Raw genomic sequence first — 11,835 nt, forward strand, 5'->3', positions numbered from 1 at the left:
AATATGAACAAAACAATTGATTCTTTTTTAAACAACAAGAAGAATTATTGTATCCAATTCTTATTAGAGACTGCATATAAAAATTTATGTGTAGGAAGGTTGAAGATAATAGTATGCGAAGAAAAGCAGTTTAGGCTGGTTCTTCGTATCTTAAATTGTTTGTGGAATCAAACAAAGAAATACTTTTAAACTTAAAACTACATTTGGAATCTAGTTTTAGCTTTTATGTTTTTTCTCGTTTAGAAACATTTTAATCTCTAAAATGATTTGATCCATAATGATCTTATTAGCTTATTTGACAATAATGATTTAAGTCACTAAAAAAACCATTCCCAAAGGAATCCAAAGAGATTATTGTATACTAAATTACTTTTGAGATTGAAAATTATTTATAACGAGAAAAACATAAAATCTAAAATTAGATTCCAAATATAAATCAGTGTTTGGAAGTTATTTTTTATTTGACTTCAAAAACAATCTAACATGCACAATCAACTCGATTCGTTTTTCTTCACTTGTTACTATCTTCGAGCATCATACAAAATATATCTGGATATGTTGTTTTCCAACAAGAAATGGACATAAAAATATTTCTCATAAAAAAAATCTTTAGATTTAATGTTGAAAACCATAAAAAACACCATAAACCGCAACAAAAAAATAAGAATCATGAAACAAAAAAAAAAGTTGTTACAAAGGAAAAAGTTTGTCAAGTGAGAGTCTTTTCGATAAGAAAAGATTGAGGGGTTTTTCGGAAAAAGAAAAATAAAATCAAGATTTTTTTGGGGAAATTATATAAAATTGGTAAATATGTTAACAAACAAAATTGAAAATGCTTTTTGAAATAAATTTTGTTTAGGGTTAAATAGATAAGATCATAAAATATAAGTTCTCTTCTACAATTAATCCACTAATTTATAGTATTTTTTGAAACCAAGATGGTTAAGATCGAGATGTTACATAAGATTGTTTTATGTTGTGGAAATTGTGATCAAAAAATCGGACGGAGAGCGAAAGATACTACCAAAATGAACTATCTTTAAATCTGTTTGCATTGTCTTGTTTAAGAAATACTCATTGTAACTTGATATTGATTTAGAAATCAATAATGTAGTTAACTCTAACTTTTTAAGTATTAACTATGATTCTTATTTCCACAAGCAATAAAAATTAAGAAGAAAACATTAAAGGCACAAAAATAAACAAGATAATCATTATTTTGTAGGGTTAATGACCTAGGAGAGTAACGAACTTTGGTTTCCATCCACATTTAGGTAACCATGTTCATTTTATACAGGTTTTACCATTTAAACTTGTTTTATCTTTTCAAAATAGGGTAATACAACTTGTAATTACTTATGATATTACCTTATTATGAATATGCCAAACAAGTTTACTAGTCAAATGTGTATGAAGAAAATATGGTTACCAAAATTTAGACAAAAACCAAAGTTATTTACCAATTTTGGTAATATAGGTTTCTTTATGTTAAGTGCAAGTAGTCATACGACCCACTGTTGTGACATCGAATCGGGTCATCGAGTCTTGGTGTCAGATCTGGAGTATGTGTCATCAATAGGTTCCTGACTTGATTCCTAGTTGCCATTAGAGAACAAAACCGTTTGAACCGTCTCAGGGATTGTGTACTAGGAACAGACTTCGTTATTCAAGTTAGATCGATGTATATGAGAAGATGGTTTCTTCTGGATATGGAACCATCTTGGTGGGAAGAGTGTATGCATACAGTAGAGGCTCATCTATGGGAATGATAGATTCTCCTCATGCAGGAGGAGGTGTTCTATTTATAAATCTAGATCACTAGATAATTAGGTTAGGCTTAGGCCATCCCAGTTTAGTCTCATCTAGTCATTGGTTGGGCCTAAACTGGACTGACCCAAGACTTGACCATCTCTAACTTAATCATTAGAAATTGCTACTGGGGTATAGTCCCTAAGGAGGTCTAATGGTTTTGTTCTCTAATGACAACTAGGAATCAAGTTGGGAACTAACAACATCTACTTTAGATATACAATCCATATCTAACACTAACACCCGCTGACCCGATTCCATTCACATCAGTGTGTCTTATGATTACTTGCACTTAGCATAAAGAAACAATATTACCAAAAAGGTTACATAACTTTGGTTTGTTTCCATATTTAGTTAACTATGTTTTTTTCATACACATTTAACCAGTAAACTTATTTGACATGCTCATAAAGAGAATATCATGAGTATCATGAACTTTTTCCAAATTCAAGTTGAATGGATGAACCGGTGATACTTAATGAAACTTTTTTCCTCATGCGATATACGATACTCGATTTCAAGTTGTATGGTCGAATTTTGATTCTTGACTATATAATAAAGACTAAAGATGTAGGATCATAATGGGTTAAGATCTTAATATTATAGTCCGGATCCAAATATCTGAATATAGATGTTGCTTTAGATAGATCCTAATATGATCGAGATCATTTTTCACTCGTAGAACCGTAATAGCCATAATTTAAACCATTAACTAAATATGTTGGGAAATCAATAAAACAAGTTAAGCCCTTCAGACAAATGATAAACGAACTTTGATGAAACTTGCGAAATAAAACTTCTCAAGAATAAAATAAAAAAATTAAATACAATATTCCACAGGTGTGTGAGAGAGAGAGACACCTTTCAAGAACACTTAAAATCACTAAATGTTGTTGTAACATCTGGTTTTTTAGGCTGAAATTTTTAAGTAAAAAAGTTAATTAATTCAAATAAATTCAAATGAATAAATAAAATAAATAATTATAGAATATAACAAATGGTAAAAATAATAATCATAATTTTATTACTAGTTTGTATTTAAAACTTAATAGAACTGTAGTGTCGAGAGAATATTTTTATGGAGAAGGAGCATTTGTGAGAAGTGGGTTACTTAGGAGTTGACCACTTAAGTGACTAGGACTAAGTTTGTAAAGATTTTTATGAGGGAGGGCCATATGTGAATAATTTCAAAAGTTTTAGTTAGTTAGGAGCCATTTTGAAAAAGTTGATTGTAAGGAAGGACTATGGTTGTCATTTATCCAAAGCCTTAAGTATTTAAACCTCCTCTCTTCATCCATTACTTTTCCATAACGTAAATCATCTCCTCCCTTCCAATGAACGAAATTCTCCTCCTAAATCCATGGTGTTTTGATGCTTGAATTTCATGTGTGCAACCTTGGTCAAATGCTTTCAATTTCTTGCATCTAGAGGTAGCTTCATATTCCTTTCTCTTTCAAATTCATGATATAGTTTGTATGTTTGTGCAAACTAAATTCCAAGTTCCATTTATAATGTTCATATTGCTTATATGTTGAAATTTCATTCCGAGATCATGTTGAGTTTTCTTAGCATCGATACATTTCCTAAAGGCAGCAAAAACAATCATAGATTTACCTAAGTGTATATGCAGTAACATCTCGTTATTTTCAATATTGTAAAAGTCAACTCAAGTCAGTTTTCGTTAAATAAAAGTTAAACTTAATGATTTATTATTTTAATGAAGTTAAAATAAAGTTTTCATAATAATATATGATACACTTAAACACTTAATAAAAGTGTTGTAAAAACATCAAAAACCGAAGATCATAGTAGTCGTAAATCTCGCTTCTCCTTTCTTTTCTTAGCTTCGGACCGCAAACCCATCGCTGGCCGCAAACCACCTTAGGGTCGTGAACCCTTCGCATGACTGTAAACCTTTCTCAGACGTGAACCCGAGGATCTTATCTCCTCGGGATGTGTTTATTGCCGAAGACTCTTAAGTATATATACAAATATGACTGATTTTTCCCTCATTTCACACACTCCAACCGCAAATACTCTCATTCTCTCTCAAGTATCAACGACCGAAAACCTACTCTCTCCTCAAGTACATCAAGTATTCTTCATCTTTATCAAACAATCACCTTCCAATCTTCATATCCTTGGGCCGAAAACACTTGAATCTTCAATTTTTCTTCAATTTATCAAGAGCATCAGCCGAAAACCCTAGAACATCCTCACTGCTTGGCTGTAAACTCAAGAACATCAAGTGTTCTTGGGCCGTGAACACCCAACTAGCCGTGAACAGCTTATAGCCTTCAAACTTTTCTTTTAACACTCTTATTTGTAAGTTAAACTTGCAAATTAGTTCGATTCCTTATCATATTTGTGATTATATTCAATAAAAATATGCATGTATTGCATGAAATGCTTATAGGACTCGGAATATAACTCGTGGGAATAACATCCTAAATCAAACCTCCAATCAAATCACTCACAAAAGGTGAGTTCATACCCCTACATTTTTATGATTTTTAACTGGTTTAGGGGGGGAATACAAGTGAAACACAATAAAATTGTGTTAATATCTCAAAAGTTTTTAAATGCTTTTAATATTTTTAAATTGTTACAAATGTTAAAAATTACATATTTATATCTATGTAAATTATATAATTTGGTTGTGGGCTTGGGGTAAAGTTATTTAATTGAAGATCTAATAAATCACAATTATATAAATATTACATTTATATAAATATATAATGGTTTTCAAACCGTTTGATACTACATGAGTACAAATAGAGAATTTAATGAAATAGCAGTATTACAGATTCTTACAGTAAAACAAACAGCTAAACTATAATAAGTATAGTTTAGAGGACTCATTCATTGGTTTCAGGGTTCAAAGTACATAACAAGAAAACACACATAGTACATAATGGAAAACAAACAGAGGACAATTTCTATAAAACAAACATATTACATTATTGAAAACAAACATATAAACTATATTCTATACAGTTAATGAAACTTACTTACAGTATATTAATTACAAAGCAACTTTTCATTATTCTACGCGTAATCATCAACATAGAATTTGTAAGACTACCTTCATGTAATTTTCTAAGTACCAACCAAGTCCTGAAATTATAATCAGAGTCTCCTAGAGGGAGAGCGTGACACTTGTATATAGATCTATATGGGATTGACAATCCCACACCTGAACTACTAGCTATAGTTAGGCAGACATGCCTGGGGTGATAAAATGTCTTACCATTTACGACGCTTGAAGAACGTCGTGTTCTGGCGATCATATGTCATCTAGTATGGTTATAATAACTAACAATTTGGTACTGAACAAAATGATTATTGTATGAATAAGTAACACTTCACATAGCTTTATTTAATTATAAAACAATAATATAGTAATTTACAAGTATAAACACATATTACTATTTCAATACAAAGAAAACATACTTTTCATGGTTTTATGAGAACTAAACTACATTTTACAAATTCATAGTATAGAAAGTATCACACATTTTGCTTACAGAATAACATAACAGAAAATATAGGATTTTCTGGGAAAAACTTGTTTACATTATCAATGAACAAGAAAACAGATTTTAGTTACAAACATACTTATGAACTCACCAACTAAATTGTTGACACCTTTTCAAAAACTAATTGTAATCTCAGGGAAACAGTAATACAGGTACAACCGTAGCTTTTGAGAAGACGGAGATCTATAAACTCGTGTCTTTTAAACTTGTACTTTTAGGTTCATATACATTATGTTTTGATCATGGATGTAAAACTTATAACTTTTTTAATACAATGGTTGTTGTTGTACTTTGATTACTATTATGCATTTTTGTGATACTATACATGAAGTCCTCTGCCCCCGAATGTTTCCACCGTTCCGGTTTAGGGGTGTAACAGATTGGTATCAAAACATTGTTTATAGTGAACTCAGTATATCAAACCATAAAAGATATACAAACTATAAATGATATGGGGCTGAAGCGCTCTCACTACAAGTATACTTTTAAAATTTAAGTATTTTATAAGAAGTATACTAACATACATATATACAGGAAACTATGTCGCAGTAATAACAATACAAAAGTATCTGGATGTTAGACACTACAGTTAAACCTGGACAGTTATGTAATCATATATGTGATCAATATAGCCTGATCAACTATATTTATTTGAGATATGACCAACATGTGTTTGGGAGTGATAGGGGTGTTGCAACAAGTCTAAAACTTACCTATGTACCAGAAGAAATCTAGGATCAAACATAAAAGATAAAATACTATAGGAGTATTTTATGACACAAAAACAACAATATACAAGATAGTCAACCTTACTAGAAACAAACATGAGAAAACAAAAGAATCATTATTGGTAGAGCTATAAATATAAGTATATATTACAATTATATATAATTAAGGTTTTATAGACTTAGAATCTATGATCTAGCTTTATTTCCTGTTCCTTGTTTGGTTGTGGATTTAGAGCATGATCATTTATTCGAAGGTCTATTCTACCTAAGTTATATATAATTAGTATACACTTTGTAGTTATAGAAGTACCGGGTATGAGTCATGCCATACAGAATAATTAAGTATTAACTATAAGTTTCTTATATGGAAACTTGAAATTGTTTATTTGGACTTATCAAATCTATTAGATGTCTCTTATCTCCCCATTCTCGTATAGATAACGTGGTTGGATTTCATCTACCGAGAGATCCGTACTTTCCCAATCAAGGGAATGGGGGATGGCATAATGCTGAACCAGAGGATCCTGCAAATCCAATAGAAGAGGATTTTCCTAAAGATTCTGACTTAGAATCAGGAGCCTATAACCCACCTCAAGTTGCCCAAAATCCTATTCCTCGACAAAATTTTTATGGTCTGAATCCTTAGTGGGCAGTGAACTTAGATAGGTGGAGTCATGAGCAGGGTCAGGACCGTCCTTATAATAGAGATTAAAGCTTTTATAATCTTGACGAAGGAGGCTCAACAGACAGAGCCTTTCCTGTGTTAGTTCGTCGGATTACGCGTAATGATGAACAAGGAAGATTTGCTATCGATGGAGTCGTACAAGTTGGTGCTACCACTAAAGTTAACACATTTCGTCTTCACCACCTGATTGGAAACCATGATATAACCAGGAATATTATCAAAAAATTACGATGGGAACTAGCTGCAAGTCGAATTGGAGTTAGAGAACTTCGAGAATGTCAAGCAACGTTAGAAAGGCGTATGTATGCCACAGAACGTCAGTTGGCTAGGTTCACGGCTGAATTTAGTAGGAATCCGAACCGTACTCCTCACGAATAGATCATACTCTGCTTACTATTTTGGGATGTAGTCTAAATCCGTGTATATACACTAGTGATGTTTTTATGTACATAGTACAACCTCAAAATTTCATTTTCGTTAGGTCAATATGTTGTCAAGTTTTCAGTTAAGTTGATATATTGTAGACCTGCTACAAGGTCAAATTTTCTGAATTCTATGTATCTGATATACCAATATATGACATGCATCTTATTTCCTTTGAAAATCACTATCCAATTTCACATTATCATTTTATAAGTTATTCCTTGTAATGGACTACTATGTAAACTTTTTCTGAATACATGTAGCACTAATGTAATTAGTTCAAAGACATTTGATTTTAATATCACTATTGATGTCTTACTACGTTTCCATTTTTATATCTTGAAGCTATATATGCCTCCCAGAAAGAATCTGAGACATGTCAATATTAATGAAGCACCTCCACCACCACCCTCACAATACGATGTTGCTGTCTTCCGAGCAGCGGTAACTGCCACCTTGGCTGCTGCCATGACATAAATAAATGCCAGTGGTACTAGTGGAGCTAGCAGTGGTGCTCACAATTTCAATCATAGTGAATGTCTTGGACACCCTTGCGAGTGTTCATATAAAGACTTTACTAATGCAAAGCCTAAAACTTTTGATGGCACCGGAGGTGTCATTACTCTGACGTGCTGGTTCGAGAAAACAGAATCAGTGTTTGAAATATGTGCTTGTCCAGAAGCAAGCAAAGTTAAGTTTGTAGCTTGTACCTTCCTAGACAGAGCTCTTTCCTGGTGGAATGGTTATGTCAAATCCTTATCCGTTCTAGTTGCTAATGTTATGGGCTGGGATGATTTAAAAACCCTGATGCTAGCAGAATATTGTCCCTGCGGCGAAATTTAAAAGCTAGAGGAAGAACTCTAGAGTCTGACAATGAAAGACTCCGATATAATTGCATATACTGCCAGGTTCAGTGATCTGGCTATTGTGTCCAGGGATGGTTCCCACCGAAAGTAAGAAAGTTGATATATATATATATATATATATATATATATATATATATATATATATATATATATATATATATATATATATATATGGGGACTCTCTTCTCAGATACCAAAAAATGTAATAGCTGCTAACCTTCTCACTTTTGACATTGCCAAGCGTTTGACACATACACTAGTAGACCACGGAGTTCGACAGGGCTTTATGGTACCTATCCCAGAGAAACCCAAGGAAGGGAGCAGTAAAAAGAAGAAATTTTGGAACAAGAGAAAAGGGCAATCGTCTCAAGAGCCCTCGAAAAAGCAACAAACAGTGGCAGCACACACTGTTATTGTTCCTGCTGCTGTTCCAACCCCTGTTCCTACCACTGTGTCTGTTACTCCAGCAACTCCAAATAGGTATGTTGGATCATTGCCAAAGTTCAATAAATGCAACTTCCATCATACAGGATCTTGCAAATAAATGCACTACAAGAATTGTAACAGAAAAGGGCACACTGCCTGTGTCTGTAGGGCACCAACGCAACCTATTTCTCAAGTTCCTTCCATGGGAGTGAGTCAAGCATGCTATGAATGTGGAGAAGTAGGACATTACAAGGGAAATTTTCATAAGTTAAAGAATGCTAGTGGTACTGGGAGAGTCTTGGCGATTAGCTATGAAGAAGCAGTAGCGGATCCTAATGTGGTGACCGGTGCGTTCCTTCTCAACGATTCTTATGCATGCATTCTTTTTGATATCAGTGCAGAGAAAAGTTTCATAATCCATAAGTTCAAACACCTTCTACAACGAAATCCCAAAGCACTAAAATATACATTCACCATTGAGATGGCCAACGGAAAGATCGAGAAAACCAATGACATATACATAGGATGCAAACTTACTCTAAATAACCATTCATTCCAAATTGACCTTATGCCAGTCTCAATTAAAAGTTCTGACATCATAATCGGCATAGATTGGTTAAGTTTTCACCGTGCTGATATCCTGTGTTACGAGAAAGTATCACACCCCCAAACCTGAGCTGCGGAAACATTCGGGGGCATAGGACGTCATGTATAGTATCATAACAATTGAATAGTAAAGAAATTACACACCACCATAATATATATTTAAAAGTTTACATGATTGTTGTATTACATGTTTCAAAAGTAAAATACAATATGATGTTCCAAAAGATGTTACTAACGCCAGAGTATTAGTCCCCAAAAGTAGTTGCTAACCTGGTGTTTAGTGATTTCCTAAGAATACAAGTTATTTCAAAGAAAAAGTGTCAACAATTAAGTAGGTGAGTTCATAAGTAGATAATTGTGTAAATGCATGCCATTCGAAAGTTCACGTTTGTTTTCCAGAAAATCTGATATTTTCTCATATAGTGAGTTATGAATCGTTGAGTTGTATAAAATGAATATATTGAACCAGGAAAATCCTATATTTTCCTAAAGTTGAAAATCAGTCTTAAATGCCCAAGACTGTAACGTGTAAATAAATATGTCATACTTAAAATAATGATGTATAGTTGTACTAGTAAACAAAACTATAAAAAGTTTGTATTTTCACGTAAAAAAAACTGTAATATTACTTTTCCCGCAAAACATAATACCATAATAATTGTCTATCTTATGAGTTTTCATAACCGTACTATGATGGATTTGACTATAGCGAAGTTCTTCAGACGTCAAAGCGTTATAATATTTTTCACCCCGCGGACTGTAGCTAATAGTCAGGGTGCGGAATCATCAGTCCCGTATAGATCTACACACACTTATCACGTTCTCTGGGCGGAGACTCTAGTTATAAAACAGGTCTTTCTTGTATACCTTGATAGGTACGATGAAGACGAATGACTCACATATTCTCAATTAATTCACGTATTTTGAAATGTATATGTTTATGTCCAAAATGATTACCTTTTCTATAGTATTGATAAAGGCATAATAATGATATGTATTTTCTTTGTATAAACGTAATGTTATAGTTGAAATGATTGCCCTTGGTATGACTGGAAACATATAAATAAAACATATTTCTATTTATAAAACATATTGTATCCCATGAGGGTAAAGTTGTGATGTGTGATGTTTTTCATTTTAACAACTTCAAATGATAGTTAATGCAATAATATGAAAGTATAGAAAAAGATTGATGTTTTTGTTGGATTAGTGTCTAAGTCCATAACTATTTTGGTATGTACTTGACCCGATGGTGCATGGTCCTTTTGGGTTACCTTCACCAAAGCAACTTGATAGGATGAATTATGGAGAGAAAGGATTAAATATGATTTATTAATATATTATGGGAATAATATATTAAAGGAGAAATCATATTGTTTAATTAATAATAGTCAAGAATTAATAAGAATTAAGTTTGTGGCTAAAAGAGATTAATTAAACTTAAGGGGATGGAATTGTAATTATAAGATAATTGCAATTGGGCTATAGATTGCCTTATATTAAGGAGTGGACAAATTCTATGGGGAAACCCATTAGAAATCGTCCAAGGCCTTAATTAAAGGAGTCCATGGGTTGCTTAGGGCTTAAGCATCCAAATTAGGGTTTCCTTGTTAGATAACCCTAATAGCCTCACTATATATAGAACCCTTATGGCTCAAAAACGTGGGGGAACTTCTCTTCTAGGGTTAGAACACGTTTTGTGAACCATTAGAGGAGTGACATTTGTGACTCTAAGCTTTCTAAAGTCAATACAAGAAGGATTTGGAATTGTTATTGCTACATAACAATCAAGGAAATATCTTAAACCCATTTTTATGTTAATATGATTACTTGTATTATAGAATTAGGGTTTATAGTCTTGGATAACTTGCATGTACAATAGAGAAACCTAGATCCAAGCATTAGGGTTTGTATGAGCACATAGGATGTTCTTGTAGACAAAACCCATCAGTGGTATCAGAGCCTTGATTGGTTTCTATTGTATTGATGCATTATGTAGCTGAAAATCAAATTTTTTTGGGTTCTGAGGGTTTGACTCGCCGAGTCACTTGGTGCACTCGCCGAGTCAGGTGTACTCGACGAGTCCAAGTCCAGACTCGATGAGTCGAAACGTCTGACAGCTAATTTTCGCGATTTTCTTCCTTTTTTGGGTTTGGATAATTACCTTAAATATGTTTTTGCTATAAAATCCGAATTTTATCCATGTTTAGTGGTTATCCTTACCTAAATAGAAGATAATTGTCAAAATTTAGATAATCATTTGTTTTATTAGATAATATTTGATTATTTGTAATTTAGATTTGAATTATCTTGCATGAAAAGTTTCAATTTTTCCCCTTTAGGTTTTATAGTTTAAATTTAAACTCAAAAGTTTAGTTTTGAAATTTAAATAGTTGAAACCCTGATGTTTTGAAGAGGTTTCAAAACTTGCCCTCAAGTTTTGGAATTTAAATTTTGATTAAAAAGTTTAATTTTGATGTATATTTAAATTCTAAACCTAATGTTTTTAAATGTTTCACAACTTGCCCTCAAGTTTTGGAATTTAAAAGTTGATTAAAAGGTTTAATATAGGAATGTTAAATTCTAAAACCCTAGTATTGTTTTTGAAAAGTTCAAATCACACCCTTATGGTTTTATTAATTAATTAAGGTGTATAATTAAAAGAGGTTTAATAAATCCATAAAAGTTTAGGTTTACAATTTAATTGAATTAAAAGTATAATTGTTAAATTTGACCTCCTAGTATTTTAAAAG

The 11,835-nt window shown here is 32.4% G+C and overlaps 1 protein-coding gene across 1 annotated transcript; it reads left to right on the top strand.

Moving 5' to 3' along the window:
• The first annotated feature begins 8,336 nt into the window (after positions 1–8,336).
• On the top strand, positions 8,337–9,152 carry LOC111894877 (uncharacterized). The gene is made up of 2 exons (XM_023890966.1): positions 8,337–8,530; positions 8,618–9,152. Exons 1-2 carry the CDS (start codon positions 8,337–8,339, stop codon positions 9,150–9,152), a joined length of 729 nt encoding a protein of 242 aa, XP_023746734.1.
• The last annotated feature ends 2,683 nt before the right edge of the window (positions 9,153–11,835 follow it).

Source organism: Lactuca sativa, chromosome 4 (genome assembly GCF_002870075.4).
Source record: "Lactuca sativa cultivar Salinas chromosome 4, Lsat_Salinas_v11, whole genome shotgun sequence".
Classification (NCBI taxonomy): domain Eukaryota; kingdom Viridiplantae; phylum Streptophyta; class Magnoliopsida; order Asterales; family Asteraceae; genus Lactuca; species Lactuca sativa.

Bases quoted from the DNA above. Each gene is read 5' to 3' on its own strand.
- LOC111894877 (XM_023890966.1), top strand. From the start codon at position 8,337: ATGGTACCTATCCCAGAGAAACCCAAGGAAGGGAGCAGTAAAAAGAAG. The intron at 8,531-8,617 runs GTATGTTGGATC...GAATTGTAACAG, and splicing joins ACTCCAGCAACTCCAAATAG to AAAAGGGCACACTGCCTGTG.